Genomic DNA, 17,858 nt, shown 5'->3' with positions numbered 1-17,858 from the left:
ATTATACATCAAGATGTATGCCTGTTTCCCCTTTAGTAGCTAGTTCCTAAGATTTTTGTGTATCCACATGCTCTTCTGCTACCTCCACAGGGTAGATACGAGGTGCACAATGAACTAGCGGTTTTGCCAGCACAATCTAAAGAAAATCGTTAATACGAGAACTATACGTAGAAATCATGCCTATGCTATATTTGATCCTCTTCTGCTGAAGATGATCCCAGAAAGAAGTCGAAATATACAGATCGATCAATCTCAAGAGTTTCCATCTCCATGTGGGTTATTATTTAATATTAACAAGGGGTTTGGGATATTGGCAGTTTGGAGGGATATGTTGTGTATCTTTATACGTATATGCTTCTAAACTGTTGTATTCTGAGCACCTCTGCAAAAACAGTGATAATGTGTGAGTGTGGTGAAAGTGTTGAATGATGATGAAAGTATTTTCTTTTTGGGGATTTTCTTTCTTTTTTTTGGGTCACCCTGCCTCGGTGGGAGACGACCGACTTGTTGAAAAAAAAAAACAAGTGTTCATACCACTTTAGTTATGCATTGAAGGCAATGTCAAAAACAGTTACTTAGAGCAGAGCAAACGTTTACTAAGACAATGTTTAGATAGCCGATCGCTTTATAGTTTTGATAAATCTTGATCAAGTTTACACTAAGGGTTAAGTCCCTCAAGGAGGAGTGAACCTCCAGCATTTCGCATAACACACACACGCACACTCCTAAGCGACTTTGCATCAAACATCCTGCCGGCACCCTGCCTTCCAAACCAAGACTACTAAGAACTAACCGAGGCTAAGACGAACTCTCCGGAACAGGGAACACCTCTCTCGCGACACTCCTGCAGCCAACGGGTAGTCTGTTCCATCCTGTACTCCGGTGTGAAGGCTCCCAAGTAAGCTATCACACCTGCTGCCAACAGCATGTCACCTACGGCAGAATGAGACACAATTTAGTGGCTGGAACAGTTCACAACTAACCCACAGGTTGGATTTAAAATATTTTGTCCTGGACCACTGAAATGGTCTGTCCTTAACCACTGTGAGGTTATTATCAAGTCATGGACCAGGACGAACGAAATATTGACCGAGGCGTCTGATATTTTTCAAGAGGGATTAAAGCATTTGATAACAGTCCACAAAGGACAGTAATGTCGGATAATGTAGCAAGAAAATTGACGATAATACTGGACGTATCGAAAAGTAACAATTTTCCAGAGTAGACCAAAACGTCATCCAGTTTTTGTTTCCGGTTTATAGACTAACTGTGAATAAGACTCGTAAAAGGTAGATGCACCTGTAAGATAAATGTACCTGCAAGGCAGATGTAGCTTTAATGTAGATGTACCTGTAAGGTAGATGTAGACTTGGGCTAGGTGGTGGGCATTGTCGGTCCAGCGGGTCTTCTCTCCTCCCAGAGCTGCTAACAGCTGCTCCGCACGGTCCTTCTTAATACTACACAATTCTACCTGAAGGAGAACACGAGGCTGAGTTTACTAAAGAAGGCACTAGTGTAAAGAAGAAATATGCGATACTCATCACATCTGCTTTTTTGTTTCCGTCTGTGTGCCATTCACCAGCGTTTATTATCCAAAAAATCAGTATCACAACATAAAATGTGATGACAGGTTCTCACCTTGCATAACAAAAGATCGTGTTAGCAGTGTACTACAATTTACTAGGATTTACTGGTTTAAATTTTGCTACAGTTCACCCGGACTTTGGAAAGGACATTTTAGATGATGTTTTGGTTCATCTTGGATTATTTTTAAGTAACAGTTGTTACTCGGTAATGGTTCAGAATGGATCGAAATGTCTTCTCAAGTATCCTTTCCAAAGTGTTGGGGTTATTTCGGAAATTGTTCCGGCCACGGGAACTGTGACTTTTAATTCCTCCCCTAGACCTCTCACCGTCTGCTCCAGCTCCAGCTTCTCCTTTTTAACAGTGTCGAGCTCTGCTTGGAGACCCGCTAGCTCCTCCTGGACGCCCCTCAGTGCTTCCTGCTTCTTGCGAAGCTCTCCCATCAGGCCCTGGTACTGCTGGTCAGCACGTTGGAGAGCTTCTCTCTTGGGCGCTACCTTGCGGTCCACTTCCTCGTATCTCTCCATCGCCAGCACCCACTTACACAAACCTGCAACACGTTTACATTCTTTGAACGGCACATATCGTATATGAATCCGCATTTTTCAACCTGTGGTTTGAGTACACAACAGTTGGATCGCCTCTTTTTTCATTTCATGAATACTGATCAATTAACATTAATATAACCTAACCTAGACTAACTAACAATTTTTAACTAGGTTTAAATCGAAGACATTATTGAACTGTAACGCGTAAAAAAATAATCCTACATGAAAGTCAGGTTAGACTAACTTACTCTCTGCCGCCTTGGATGCCACCATGATCTTCTCTGGCTTAAACTCCTGGTTGTCACGGTACTTGGAGCGTATAGTCTGGATGGCTTTCTGGCTGATGTTCTCCTTATCGAAATTCAACAAATTTTCCTGCAGAAAGATATGAAAGTCACACAGTGTCGACTGATGCTTACACTCAGTGATGATGAAGATGACTAATGTTTTAAAATGTACATCTATTACAAACTTTTAAGTTAAAATTGAAGCTCTTGACAAAACAGGTCATTAAGGCCACAATTCACCTTTTTCTCTAATGACCTGCCTGAGTAGGTCATAAAATGCAAGGTGTGGTGGAGACTCCATCCTTCGTCAACGTACTATCTAAAGATCTTCAAGAAGGTGATGTATTTGCTGTATGGGCCACCAAAGATCATATATTAACAAGCCATTCCACAAATTTCACATTAAAGAATAAAAACCACAATATTACGGCTGGAACAATAGCAATTGACCCACAATTCGGTGTGGAAAGTTCAGTCTTTCTTGCCGTTGTGACAAGGAGCCTAGAGAGGCAGCATACCTTAAATTTGATATCTCCCAGCAGTCTCTTGCTGACGGACCAATACTCCTCAACCATCTTGCCCGTCCCTTGAGGATCTGGTACCCGGTCTGGTTTCTCACCCTGCGGAAGTAACAGTGAAGAATTAGTCATAATATTGTGGCCGAAACAACTCACAACTTAAAACTTTGAAGTGGAAACTGGACGGTGTTTCTGTTCGATCAGTTCGCAGTTTAGCTGCGACTTGGAGACAGAAATTCATGAATGTTGATTGAGCATTACTTTCTGAACATTATCCCAGATTATACACCGAGAGTCGTCAAAGAAATGCTAAATGTTGAGGTTGTCTATACACAGCGCATGATAAGTGCTCTGTGGTAGTGGATTCTGTCTGTGAAAGGAAGAATCAGGAACAGTATTAGTGTTAAAATAACACAATAGATGTCTGCTGAGAGTAATTCAGATTTCAAAGAGCAAATATTTGTCTCTCGTCCCCTATCACCCACGTAAATGTAGATTACGTGGTTGTTCCTGTTAAAGCTTGTCAAATAATACAGTTAGCTGATGACAACACAGCGCTAATGATAGTTTAGAGAACCAGCATTTAGAACTACATCATTTATTATATTTAAAAATAGGTATTAAATCTACATGGGCCATTTATTACTCTAAGGGTGGGTATTGCGTCTGCTGCTGTTCGTAGATTAGAACAATATATTATTTAATTGTTTTCAATCCCACAGTCATTCTGAGACAATCTAGAGCCCTATGCCTTCTCTGGCACCTCTGATCTCCACTTCTTAGAGAGTTTTGGAAATTATCTTCCGGATATTAGATTAATTTTTACACTGACCAAGTATAAGTGGCTAAATATGCCTAAACCAAGTACTGTATTTGAATTTTCTTAAAGGCTGAAACTATAGAAGATTGATAACGAAAACATTTTTATTGGGCAGCACTGGCCATATAGCACCTGGGGAATGGGAAGCAAGCATGTTTTCTCCAAGGAAGGGATATTTAACTTCAATTCCTTGAAGAAGACTATCTACAAGAAGTACAATACTAACAAGGAGGACGCAGACAGCCTCCATAACGAGCTTCACTCCTGCCGGAGGGTTTTTCATGGCTTTGATGAATACGATGTCGTCTTGCTTGATGGTGTTGAGGGCGGCGGTGGCCTCCTCCAGCAGTGGGAGGGCCAGGTTCAGTTCTGCCTCGCACTCCTTTCTGATCCCGTTGGCTGCTTCTGCGGCCTCGTTGGCCACCTCCTCATCCTGACGAACCACGCGCTCCACCTGCACCACCACATATAATGGGTGATTAACCTGCACCATGGTTATAATCATAATAATACTTTTTAAAGAGGTGGAGAGGTAAGCCAGTGGAAGGCCTCGGTCAGATGACCACAAGCCCCAGCTGTGGGTCATTATATGATTAAGACCCGAGTCAGGAAACACTTGTTCTGTTTCCTGAGAAAACTTACTTAACCTAACCTGCACCAATATAGGTAACTTCACCTACACAGACAGCTCTACATAGCGTTAATCAAACTCACTTAGGTGTATGAAGTCCTTCTACCTCATGCAGAATGTGCAAAAACGAAGGTAGGAATTTAGATTGCAGAATGACAATTATAATGTATAAAACATGTAAATCTTCAGTAATATTATTTTTTGTTTTAAATAATATGATGAATAAAGCACTCTTGATTTTCAAGAACCTTGTTTCAATAAGGAAGCCTATTATGTAGTGCATTGCCTCTACTTCAAACCCCTGACGACAATTCTCAAGCAAAGTTTCCTCAGACCAAGACTCTCACTAACATCTGCCATCTTTACTATCCTCCCAACCCCTAAGTATTTTCTCCAAACTCTCCTCGGAGAAAGAAACTGACTGACCTCTGCCACCTCCCCTCTCCTCTTCTCCACGACAGCCATTTTCTCCTCAACCTCGCGGGTCTTGGTGAGGAGGATGGGTTGCAGATTGAGCAGCTCCTGTTGCATGGCAAGCACTGAGGTCTCCGCTTCCTCCAGCCTCGCCAGACCCGTTGTATAGCGGCACTCTTGTTTCTTGACTTCCCTGTTTGGCCCATACACAGGTTAGGGCTCACCACAAACACTTATTCGTGTGTTCAGTAATAACCCACATGGAGAAACTCAGGAGATTGATTGATCTGTATATTTCGACCCCCTTCAGCAGATCTGCTGAAGAGGATCCCAGAAGGAGATCGAAATAAAGAGATCAATGCATCTTCTGAGAGTTTCTATCTCCATGTGAGCTATTACTGAGCACTAACAATTGTCCATTATACCTTAGTTATTCACTGATTCATATTTCTACAATTAACTAAATCAAGCTCTTTTGTTAAGTAGATGGTAAAGATCGAGGAATTATTTACCCTCGGCGTCGTTCCAGGATGACCATATAAGTGTGGAGGAGCTGCAGGTAGGAGGTGGGTGTTACATAATTGTAGCGACGTAGCTGCTTCAGGAACCTGGCAGGGAAGACACTGGTCAGTGAAGCAACCAGGGAAGACACTGGTTAGTAGCGACCAATGAAGAGGCGGTGCCAGGAGCTGTGGCTCGACCCCTGCAACCACAATTAGGTGAGTACATGGGGAGGGAAGTGCCACGACGACCAGAGAGCACAAACACGGGAACACGATGAACAGGGAGCACAAACACGTGAACACGATGAACAGGGAGCACAAATCCGTAAACACGACGAACAGGGAGCACAAACATGTGAACACGATGAACAGGAAACATAAACACGGGAGCACAAACATGTGAACATGATGACCAGGGAATACAAACACTGGAAAATGACTAGGACAACGAGGAAGGGCAAAAATGTGGATCGGGAAGAGCTAGGATAACCAGAGAGGATGAACACATGAAGAGAGTAGTACTAAGACAACCAGGGAATACTAAGACGTGGGAAGTGCTAGGACAACCAAGTGAAAAGGGAATTACTATAATTTCCAAGAGGACAAGCAATGAATGAAGACTGACGATAAAAAATTGAGATTTTTTTTTGTGTGTGTGCGGTATTACCATGAAAAATATACTTTATAATACATTGGGCATATTAACCTAAAAATACCTCAATTAATTAAGTAGTGGGCTTTTAAAAACATGAGTAAAAGCTTAATTTTTAATCGAAAACAGAATGGGCCGACTTAAACATGCATGATCATAAGCAAGTACTCTTAAATAATTAATACGTTTTATATGTAACAACAGAAACCAAAACTGGGAACGAGTCTTTCCACTCCTGACATCGGAGCCATTGTGAAGCTGACATACTGACGCTACCTGTCGGAGAGGTCCTGGGTGGAGGTGTGGAAGTACTGGCAGAGGGAGACGCAGCCTTTAAGAGTCTCTGGAGGCAGCTCCACTCCCTGGAGCAGCCTCAGTGCCACAGCCTCCAGCGCGTCCTCCGGCCACGCCTGTGAGAGTAGGAGACACTGGGTGCTAGTGGCATAGGCAGTTGAGAAGTGAATAAAAGATGCAACAACTCTTTAATGGGAAAAAAAGTGTTAGTGGGGAGAATAAGAGGAGGTCAGCATGTAAAAGATGCCCAATCTGTTCGCTGGAATTGCCACCATGAACACTAAGGACAGGCATGGGAGTCTTGCTTCGTAAGGAGAAAAAATCTAATGAAGTATTAGTTATATTGAAAAGGACAAGGGTATAAAATCCTGTCTTCATCAGGATAAAAGGTCTAATGTCTCATGAGCTAAGGTCTATTTTCGAATTAACTCAGCCAGTTTCTCACGAATTGCCATTCGTGCATGCTTAAAATAACAGCCAAATATTGATATTCGTTTTCCTCGGTTAGGTTACGTTTACATATATTAACCTATATTTTCATTTATCCCACAATAATGAAATTAAAAGTGAGACATGTGACCTACATTTGGCAGTGTAGGAATTTCAAATATGCATTTTTAAACGCATGGTGAGAAACGTGGAGGAGAGGTTATTTGAAGTGGCAGCTGGCGTAACAGTGCTTTGAGTCCAATCCCATTAAAAATCAATGGAAAACATTACAAAGAAGAGCTCGTGCTCATTGCTGCGTTGAAGGTAAAGTTTAAACACATGACTTTAGTCCTGTTTCAGGGTTATTTATATAGACTGAGGATGGAGCCAAAAGACCACTTCTTGGGGAACCCCACTCGCAGGATTCTTTAGGTGTCTTCAAGGATCCAAAGGCATCCTAGTCGGTAAAACAGTCCTGGAAGTCAGTCTTGTGAATGACCTCGTGTATTATGTGACTTAGTTTTATATATTTTGTGCAGAAAAATGTCAGAGGCTATTAGGAAAGCTTGGTAAAACATCACTATGCATATTCGAGTCCCAGCGTATTAGAGAGAGGCAGAAAAATAGATAGATAGACAGAGAGGGAGGGAGAGAGAGAGACAGAGAGAGAGACAGAGACAGACAGACAGAGAAAGTATCTCACCTGGAACCAGTCTATGATGCAGCAGGAGAGGAGGGCTGGGAACTTACGGAGTCTGTTCCTGAAGGCCTCACCGCAGGGGGACATGGCCAGCACTACGTGCAGTTGCTCCCTCACTCGCTCCACGAAGAGTGTCCACAGAGCTGCTGGGCTCCCGTCAGTCTGTCACCACCACATTATTACTATTATTAAATTTCTGGGGAAGCACTACACCCCTAAGGGATCACATAGTTTCTGGGGAAGTAGGGGAAATCAGGTTTTAGCAGTGGGAAAGGTAGATAGCCCAAATTCCTTGAATCAAGAGCCCATCACCATCTTCATGGATGCTCCAAATCTCCATATTTTCACCCATTATTCTCCCATTGAATGTCTGCATTATTTATGTGCAAGATGAAATGGTGTAATATCAGTGAATAATTAATTTATGCAATACCAACACACATTTTTTCACGAATCATTAAATCTGTGTGAACCCTTTTAGTGCAAAAGCCTATCAAAACTTTTTTTTTATTATTTACCATATTTGCTGTTTTCCATCAAAGGTGACTCAAAGAAGGAAGCACCTTCACCATCACTCAAACCACGGAACGGGTGCGTCATAAAACTCCAGGCCAGTGCGTAAGCCACTGGAGTTTTACGACTCACTCGCCACAGGTTTAAACCCCACCCGTTCCGTGGTTTGTTTGCAATCGTGTTATATTACGATTTCGTGAGTAACTATTACTCCTTCGACAACTCAGCACACGAAAGCCACACCTGTTTGCTCTTGTCCCGCTGTCTGTCAACATTCCTCATCTTGTCGCAGATGGTGTGTTTCTCATCCGTCGGAAAGAGTCCAGGGATCTCCCCGATGCTCAGGATGCTGCTGATCGCTTCGAGGAAGATCTCGTCCTTGATCTGAGGAACAACATTAAAGTGTCAGTAGACTCGAAGATTATCTTAGTGGGTGTGAATAAATGATTTACAAAACCAATACGTTGATAAATGAGACACTTGTTTATGATTATTATTATTATTATTAATTATCATTGGCAGTCTGGCTGGAAAAGGAGGCGAGGGGACTAGTCTTGCAGCATCCCTATTATTATTACTGTAAGTTAGGGGTCTTTGGGGGCTAATGGAATTCTGGGGGCTTCAGCCCCCCTCCTGCCCCCACCCACCCTCCAACGCCGTCCCTGTGATTGGTCAGATGACTTGTGTGTTTGTGTTCCACGAAGAACACTTTTAGGAGTTCTGTGACTTTTTATATATTTTTATTAAGTGAGAAACCACTTGGAATAAGAAGGTAAAGTCACTTTATAACACAGTTATATGTTGGTTATTACGGCTGGCGGGGAAAAGTAATAATCGTGATATTATTCAAACCCTAAATTAAAGTTAAATTTTATATTGACTGCATCATGGTACAAAAAAGACAAATCATGCCTTTCGCAGAGAGAGAGAGAGAGAGAGAGAGAGAGAGAGAGAGAGAGATCATCGATAAGGGTGGAAACACTGGGCGTGTTTCCTTAAGACACCTGCTATCCCTGTTCACCTAGTAGGTACCTGGGTGTTAGCCGACTGCTGTGGGTCGCATCTTGGGGAATAAAATTAACTTAAGTTGCCCGAAATGCTCTACATAACCAGGGACTCTCTATATATAGCATGTCACTGACGTTAGCTGTGGTCTGTATAAGTTGTATCACGTACTTGTAGAAATAAAGATTATGTAAAGACACTAACCTGAGTATCACTGAAGAGGAAGACGATGTGTTGCTCCCCAGTGCCTGCCTTCTTCAGGATAGTCTTGAGGTCCTCCCGCCACTCTGTTAACCCGTAACTCCTGCTCATCTCCACCTACCCTCGTCAACAATAGCATTTAGATTAGCAACAAACAGATCATCCACGATTCACTTAGATTAGCAAACAAGCAGACCATTCGCGATTCATTTAGATTAGCAAACAAGCAGACCATCCACGATTCATTTAGATTAGCAAACAAGCAGACCATCCATGATTCACTTAGATTAGCAAACAAGCAGACCATCCATGATTCACTTAGATTAGCAAACAAGCAGACCATCCATGATTCACTTAGATTAGCAAACAAGCAGACCATCCATGATTCACTTAGAATAGCAAACAAGTAGACCATCCATGATTCATTTCTATTAGCAAACAAGCAGACCATCCACGATTCACTTAGATTAGCAAACAAGCAGACCATCCACGATTCACTTAGATTAGCAAACAAGCAGACCATCCACGATTCACTTAGATTAGCAAACAAGCAGACCATCCACGATTCACTTAGATTAGCAAACAAGCAGACCGTCCATGATTCACATAGATTAGCAAACAAGCAGACCATCTATGATTCACTGAGATTAGCAAACAAGCAGACCATCCATGATTCACTTAGATTAGCAAACAAGCAGACCATCCATGATTCACTTAGATTAGCAAACAAGCAGACCATCCATGATTCACTTAGATTAGCAAACAAGCAGACCATCCATGATTCACTTAGATTAGCAAACAAGCAGACCATCCATGATTCACTTAGATTAGCAAACAAGCAGACCATCCATGATTCACTTAGATTAGCAAACAAGCAGACCATCCATGATTCACACCACCGTCAGGTTAAGCTTGTGTCCTGACGGACAAAAGACACAACACAAAATATAGAGAGCAAGTGTAGACTTAAGTCTCTGATAGAAAGTAATTACTGCTACCACCACTGCTATGTATGCTCGTGTGTATTCCCTAATATGTATGTTGGCACATATATCCCCAGTGATGTATGTTAGCAAGTATCTCCTATTATGTATGCTCGTGTGTATTCCCTAATATGTATGCTAGCCTATATATCCCCTGTTATGTATGCTAATATGTATCCCCTGTTATGTATGCTAATATGTATCCCGTGTTATGTATACCAGTGTGTATTCTATGTTATGTATGCTAGCATGTATATCTTATGTATGTTAGTGTGCATTCCGGTATATATGCTAGCATGTATCCCTGTTATATAAGATAGCAAGTATCCTCTGTTATGTATGCCAGTGTGTATTCCTTGTTATGTATGATAGTGTGTATTCCCTGTTATGTATGCTAGCAAGTATCCCCTGTTATGTATGATAGTGTGTACCCCTGTTTAGTATGCTAGCATGTATCTCTGTTATGTATGATAGCAAGTATCCCTGTTATGTATGCTTGTGTGTATTCCCTGTTATGTATGTTAGCGTATCCCCTTGTTACTAATCTCACTGCTCTATGTATTACACATAAGAGCAGTTGGTCACCTCAGAAAGTTATAATCATAACCCCGATTTTTAAAGAGAAAGAAGGGTAAGCCAGCGGTAGGCCTCTTTCAGATGACCAAAAGCTCCAGCTACGGGTCATCATAAGAGTAAGACCCGCGTCAGGAAACACTTGTCCTGGTTCCTGACGAACATTACCTACCTACCTACCTACCTCGAAAAGTTCGTAGTCAGTGATGTGGGCGGCGAGGCGTGTGAGGGAGTGTCTGCCGCTACCACCCACGCCCACCAGCATGGCGTGTCCCCGCGGCTGGCGCAGAACGCGGCAGATCCGCGCCAGGTGCTCCAGGGCGAACCTGCGAGTATCATGCGCCAGATTTTGTGACTCAGAGACAGCGCAATTTGGATCAGTGCAAACGAAAGGTGAAGAGAATGGAATTTGGATCAATATAAACGAGAAGAAAATTGTTAGGATCAATATGAATGAGGTAAAGAAAACGGAATTTGGATCAGTATAAGTGAGAGGTAAAGAAAATAGTTTCGATCAATATTAACGAGAAGTAAAGAAAACGGAGTTAGGATCAATATAAGCGGAAATTAACGAAAATGAATTCTGGATCACTATAAACGAGAAGTAAGGAAAACGGATTATGGATCAATATAAACGAGATAAAGAGAATGGAATTTGGATCAGTATAAACGAGAAAGAAAACGGAGTTTGGATCAGTATAAACGAGAAAGAAAACGGAGTTTAGATCAGTAACAATATTCGTACAGAAAACAGTTTGGATCAATATTCATGATTAGTAAAGAAAACAGTTTGGGCCACATACAATATAAGAGAATAATTTGGTTCAATATACAAAAGCAGAGAAAACGGAATTTGGATCAAAATACACAAGAAAATGAAGTCAATTCAGTATTCACAAAATATAGAAAACGGAATTTGGATCAAAACACAAATAAAGAAAATATAGTTAGTATCATAGTCTGTATACGCTGAGATGTATATTTCTTAGTGTGTATATACCGAAATGTATATTGTGTATACACCGAAATGTATATTGTGTATACACCGAAATGTATATTGTGTATACACCGAAATGTATATTGTGTATACACCGAAATGTATATTTCTTAGCGTTTATACACCGAATGTATATTTCTTAGTGTGTACACACCGAGGTGTACATTTCTTAGTGTGTATACACCGAGATGTATAGTCCTTAGTGTGTATACACTTAGTTTACTAAAATCCCTATGTGAGGTGATTCAGATATACTTGACTGGTGGTGAACAGGTTACATGCGGCTTTAATGACCCCTCGTGTGGCTCGATAGGCTTTATCCCCCTCCCCCCCCCCCATTAAACTAACCAAAGAAACTAGCACTCACTTGAACATGACGAGGTTCATGGGTTTCTTGCTCATGTTGTTAAACTCATGAAGGTAACCCTCCACTACTGACCTGAGTCCCTCCAGGTCCTCCACCTGGTATAATCAATACAGGTCATTAGTACAAAAGTTGTCTCAACACTTTTTTATACTGCTACAGACACGTCAGTCATCCACAGATCTTTTTTTTATTATCAAAATCGGAAACACCGGCGGTATGCTACTAGCCTATTCTATATGATAGTTACACAGTGTGGGTAAAAGTTACCTATGTTTTCCCTGTCACTTTCCACTAGTGTTGGAATGTGTCAGCTTGAGCTGGGTGACTTCAGTGATATGGATATCATCAAGTATTTCATCAGCTGCGTAAGCTTGATATGTTTATTTCCAGCAGAGCTGAAGTTACTATCACCTGGGAATTATCATCTCTCAATTCCCACACCGAAACATATTTCAGCATTACATCGGAGTGTGAAATCAAGTTTATATCTTAGGAAATTTCACTCTATTACAAGCGTTGCTTTTCCGTTTGTTATTATTAATTTATGAGGTTAACTGATCTGACAGATAATGAAAGGAAGCTAATTGTGGCAGAGAACCCTAAGAGAACTAAAAATTTGGGTTCATACAATCTCCTCTCAAGAAAAGATTAAACAAAATCGAAATTATTTTCCTTAGAATGTTTAATAATATTTTAAAGAATGAATATTAATAATACAATATAAATATATAAAAATAATTTAGCTGTGCCTTTACAGTGAAGACCATCATTTTTTGGGGGGAATGGTCATTGATCAGTTTTAAAAAATCAATTCACCAATACAAAAAATAAATCGCACTTGGGATCAGCTATCAAACTGGACATATCAACATACGGACGGAGGATCAACCTTCTACCTCTCAGGCCCTGAATAATTCACAGGATTATTGCTTCATATACAGGAAAAAATCACTCTTGGGGTCAGTTACCTGAACGTAGTGGCGACTCTCACTCTTGGGGTCAGCAAAGTCACAGTACACAAGGTTACGCAAGTTGCTCTCAGACACCTGCAGCGAATGATATAATCAGGATTATTTTTTATGCAGAATAAATCACCTGGGGATGGAAATCTTTAGCTCTAGATCTTTCCCACTCGTGCATCATCAGGAGCTATGCAATGTTGTAAGACAGCAACAGTGGCTTGTTCTGCATTGTTAAGATCGCCTGTTTGTGATTGTATTGATTTTTTTCTTATTTGTGCATTCGAGTGGGGCAGTTGCATCAGTTTCAGAATGTAAACAAATAATGGCGGAGTAAGAAAAAATATACGAAAAGTAATATACTGTTTATGATTTAACTGAAAACTTAAACATGAGTAATATCTTTTTAGAATTAACAACTAAATTCTATCGATAAAAAAAATCGTAAAATATGCGAGTCAGACGTTTTAACTAAATTAATGAACGAGATGAAATGGTCCGGAATGTACTAAGAGGTTTTCCAGTTTCCACATCTGATTTGTGGGTTACTTGTGAAAAACAATGTGCTAAAGTGCCTCCCTGCATACATAAGGGGAATTACTAATAGACCCCTGGCTGTCATCAAGAGGGAGCTTGACAGACACCTCAAGTCAGTACATGACTAACTGGGCTGTTGTTCGTACGTCGGTTTGCGTGCGGCCAGCAGGCCTGGTCATGGACCGGGCTGCGGTCTTGACACCGGAACACCCTCCCGCTATATTCCAGTTAAAGAAAGCAAGTGTGATGAATGGTTTGAAAAACCGACAAGTTGAAGATTGAGACACTTACGCAACATATGGGAATCTTTATTCAGGAAACGTTTCGCCACACAGTGGCTTCACTTCAGTATATAAGCCACTTCTACGGTCCTATGCTGTACATTCTACAAGATTGATGGACTGAACACATCGACTCCAGGCTGAGGGACTGATTACTTCAAACTCCTCCTCTCCTTACGCCTTTCTACTTTGTATTGTACTGATGAAGCCACTGTGTGGCGAAACGTTTCCTGAATAAAGATTCCCATATGTTGCATAAGTGTCTCAATCTTCAACTTGTCGGTTTTTCAAACCATTCATCACAACTGTCAGACACTGCAGCATCATGGGATCTTGTTACAAAGAATTCTTCAACACCTGTCCAACCTTTGGACGAAGACCTACTTCGACTAGTGGATGGTACCACTATGACCCCACCTCCTCCTGCTTCACCTCACCTCACTTCAGTATATAAGCCACTTCTACGGTCCTATGCTGTACATTCTACGAGATTGATGGACTGAACACATCGACTCCAGGCTGAGGGACTGATTACTTCAAACTCCTCCTCTCCTTACGCCTTTCTACTTTTTATTGGACTGATGAAGCCACTGTGTGGCGAAACGTTTCCTGAATAAAGATTCCCATATGTTGCATAAGTGTAAAGAAAGCAAGTATTTACCTCTCCATTGCCATCTTCGTCTAGTTCAGCCAGTAGATGGTGGAAGTTCTCGTTCAGATGGTTGCTGCAGGCGGCTGCAACGCGGTCCAGGAGCCACCTGCGATCGGCGGTATCTACCAGACGATCATAAAAAACTCGAAGTACTTCGTGCACCCACATCTTCTTCATGGACCGCAGATCTTCCATGGTCTCCGGGACCGACAATAGCACTCCCTGTGGACACGAAGGCAGTGGGAAAACTTGACTAGGAAGAAGACCCTGAATGCATACTTACAACCTAGGAAATCCTGACTAACTTCATCTTGATAGTTATTACAGCCTAGAAAATCCTTAATAATTTGACCCATTACTACCTTGAAAATTCTTATGATTTGATCTGATCAAATCTGTGCAGCTGAGAACACAGAAGTCTTGGCATCTTTGGCCTGAACTTGAAAACGGTCATTTGAAAAAAAAAAAACGAAAGACTAAAAGTTTAAAGATCGTTGAAAAAAACTGAAGGACGCATGTATTGTTCGAGGCGGAAAAATTCCACTCGAAATTTATGAAGGAAGGAGTTCCAAGGTTCTTGAGTCTAGACAAATACTGACTGTTCTGAATATACACTTAAATTATTCTTTGATGGTAGCAACATAGCCAGTGTTAGACACCATCTAATGTGTCAGACTCAGAAAGTCTTAACCATTGCATTAATGGTATATAATACTAAGTTGATGAATAAAGACAGGTGTAACACTTGGGTATCTTTACTGATGAAGACGTTTCACCAACCAGTTTCTTTCAATCCAAAATTCAGGTGTTACACATGTTTCTTAGTCATCAAGAAGCTAAATTTATCTGGATAACCAAAAGAGAGAAGTCGTTAAGATTGAAGACGACATAAAGAAATTTTAACTAACCTGGATAACCCTGAAAAAGTCTTTAAGGTTAAAGATGTAGTGTGAACGTGAAGGTGTGGGTCTCAGGTGGGTCGCTGCAGCCCGGTACACCTCCAGTGTCCCCGTGACAATTTCCCCAATGCATGGGTCAAACATCTTGCTGAAGCCACGAGTGTCCAAGTGCCACAGCAAGATCTGTAAGAAGGGGTTGATGCTGCACTGTATAGCGACTATGTCAACTGCTAAGTGAACACGCTTGTACAACCAGACTGTAAAATTTTTTAGTTAATTACGGTTAGAGAACAAATAGGCACAATACCGTGACTGGAACTAAACAAAAGCTTCTCTCTCCTATGTGCGGGTTATTTGTATATAATTACGGTTAAAACCTGACTGTGCATAAATTATCTTCAGTTGAAATTCACTTGTACAAATATAATGAGATATATGCAGTTCTTGGCATATACTCTGAAACTCGAATTTTTACACTCCACAAACTTTGAGCATGGCAATTGCATGATCAAATGTCGCAATTAATGTATACTTATAAAAACACAGTACTCTAAAGTGTATATTTCCCTAGAGCAAAATATTTAATTCTCTAGCAGATTTATTAACATTGCACAGACCTTGGAAAATATGGCGTATATGGTGGCGTCATCGAAGTCGTTGACGGCAATCACGTTGAAGTGTCGTAGAAGACGAGGTGTGAGTGGTGTCCTGCCACTATCACGCAGACTCATGGTCGACACCAGCTGTAACAGTTAGCGTTCAGGTAAGTGACCAAGAAAATGATGAAGGGAGCAGAGAAACGAGAGAATCAGTAAACAAAACTCTACATCTCATAAATTCACATATATCGATACATAAACAAGTCAAATTGGTTTTCAGCACTGTTCAGTCCTTCAGCATGCGAAAGGACTGAAAATCTTATCAACGGTGTTCAGTTTAGTGCATTAATCTTTTGTGAATTTTCTGCCAAACTTACAGATAATTTAACAAATATGTATATCAGTGTACAATTGTTGGTTTTATTTTTCCCGTAATATAACATTACTGTTTAAAGTTATAACAATAACAGATTCTAAGGACGTAGCCTATCAGAGATTGTACCTGCATGTCCTCCAAATGGATTGGTTCGACCTCTTTTCTAATGTCATACCAAGTAGCGTGGTCCACCAGCTGTCGTAGCAACTCCAGAGGAGGGTGTGTACCGAAAGCATCTGTCTGCGGCAGGTTGAGGTCGTCAACGAAGAGAACACATCTCTTCCCTACTGGTGGCCCGTATACACCTGTGTGCACACCAATTTCATCTCGGGGTCACCGCTAGCAAATGATTCTCTTTTTTTGAATGGAGTGTAAAACGTAGTTAAGGTAAGCCAGAGTTCTGGCACGAGTTATTGTCTGATAAATATCCCTATCACCCTATCAGGAAACACTTGTGGAATAAATGATACTTAAATGAGGCGAATGCTTTTGTTAATAATAACTTTTCACCTATGCAATTGCAATGGTGAAACAGTCGTGAATAATGGTATCCACTGCCAGTGTCATCTGCTACACTTTGTCAATATTTACATACCATTCCATGCCCAGGAAACACTTGTTGTTTCCTAACGAATAAATCACCAAGACGCACCTAAACAGGGTTCGAAAATCACATATTTATGACTGAAATGAAATAATGTGAACTCCTTGTCAAGCCGCAGAGACAACACAGCTAGATAGGAAGTTCTGAAATGTGGAAAGTGGTCACCAACAGATTATTCATAGCACTGGTGAATTACTAAATTACCTTAATTGCGGTAATAACTGTCTCTAAATATTATATATGTACCTCATTTATCTAGCTTATGTAATGACAAGGAATATGAACAATAAAAATTACAATATCGTGGCTTGAACAACTCGCAATTAATTCGCAAACTGTCCATGAAAATTAAACGTTTCGGTCCAAAATGTACCATTATCAAGTCGCTAGATAATGGACCATGAATGAATCAAAAACGTCATTCAGCTTTCATCTCCAATATGGATGTTAATTACCAACATCCACCATGGTTAACAGCACATACACTAAAACTTCACATGAAATCAAGAAATGTATTGTAACAAGAATAAGAAAGATATTAGCACGGGTGTCCGTCATCCGCGTACTTCAAGTGAAAAGCCTCGGCATAAGGCGCGCATTTGAGAGAGGCTTACCTTTCTTGCGCTTGTCCAACCCACTCATGATCAGGTCCTGGACGTGAGTAGTGGTGGTGTGGGCTGAGAAACTCACGAACATGGGCTTGTATACGTCGCTCTTCAGCTTATTACGCAGGAAATCCTTCAGGGAAAAGCAACACTGTTAATCTCTGGGTAACGAAAAAGCTTGTAGAGCTCTGAGTAATGCGGTGTATGGATAACTGGATAATTATATAGCATAATCTGAATTCCGTGAGACGCAATGTATTGATCCCTGGGTAACTTTAGACCATTTTTTTAGTTCACTGAGAAGTACTACACTGAGCCATGGAAAAC

The 17,858-nt window shown here is 41.0% G+C and overlaps 1 protein-coding gene across 2 annotated transcripts in view; it reads right to left on the bottom strand.

The window, feature by feature from the left end:
* Positions 1 to 17,858, bottom strand: part of Dhc36C (Dynein heavy chain at 36C) — a 117,115-nt gene that overhangs the window by 33,711 nt on the left and 65,546 nt on the right. For both annotated transcript variants that reach the window (XM_070100062.1, XM_070100063.1), the window contains exons 42-61: positions 17,541 to 17,664; positions 16,449 to 16,627; positions 15,965 to 16,090; positions 15,357 to 15,530; positions 14,458 to 14,670; positions 12,988 to 13,065; positions 12,020 to 12,114; positions 10,840 to 10,981; positions 9,103 to 9,216; positions 8,137 to 8,277; positions 7,384 to 7,542; positions 6,234 to 6,367; positions 5,315 to 5,410; positions 4,815 to 4,995; positions 3,984 to 4,211; positions 2,938 to 3,039; positions 2,381 to 2,507; positions 1,914 to 2,134; positions 1,351 to 1,471; positions 794 to 933 (exon numbers count right to left, since the gene is read on the bottom strand). In XM_070100062.1, the coding sequence (XP_069956163.1) occupies positions 794 to 933; positions 1,351 to 1,471; positions 1,914 to 2,134; positions 2,381 to 2,507; positions 2,938 to 3,039; positions 3,984 to 4,211; positions 4,815 to 4,995; positions 5,315 to 5,410; positions 6,234 to 6,367; positions 7,384 to 7,542; positions 8,137 to 8,277; positions 9,103 to 9,216; positions 10,840 to 10,981; positions 12,020 to 12,114; positions 12,988 to 13,065; positions 14,458 to 14,670; positions 15,357 to 15,530; positions 15,965 to 16,090; positions 16,449 to 16,627; positions 17,541 to 17,664 (2,895 nt within the window). The remainder of the gene's footprint in view (positions 1 to 793; positions 934 to 1,350; positions 1,472 to 1,913; positions 2,135 to 2,380; positions 2,508 to 2,937; positions 3,040 to 3,983; positions 4,212 to 4,814; positions 4,996 to 5,314; positions 5,411 to 6,233; positions 6,368 to 7,383; positions 7,543 to 8,136; positions 8,278 to 9,102; positions 9,217 to 10,839; positions 10,982 to 12,019; positions 12,115 to 12,987; positions 13,066 to 14,457; positions 14,671 to 15,356; positions 15,531 to 15,964; positions 16,091 to 16,448; positions 16,628 to 17,540; positions 17,665 to 17,858) is intronic.

Source organism: Cherax quadricarinatus, chromosome 71 (assembly GCF_038502225.1).
Source record: "Cherax quadricarinatus isolate ZL_2023a chromosome 71, ASM3850222v1, whole genome shotgun sequence".
In the NCBI taxonomy this organism is placed as follows: Eukaryota; Metazoa; Arthropoda; class Malacostraca; order Decapoda; family Parastacidae; genus Cherax; species Cherax quadricarinatus.
Note: the sequence above shows the minus strand (reverse complement) of the source record. Positions and strands in the feature narration are given on the sequence as shown.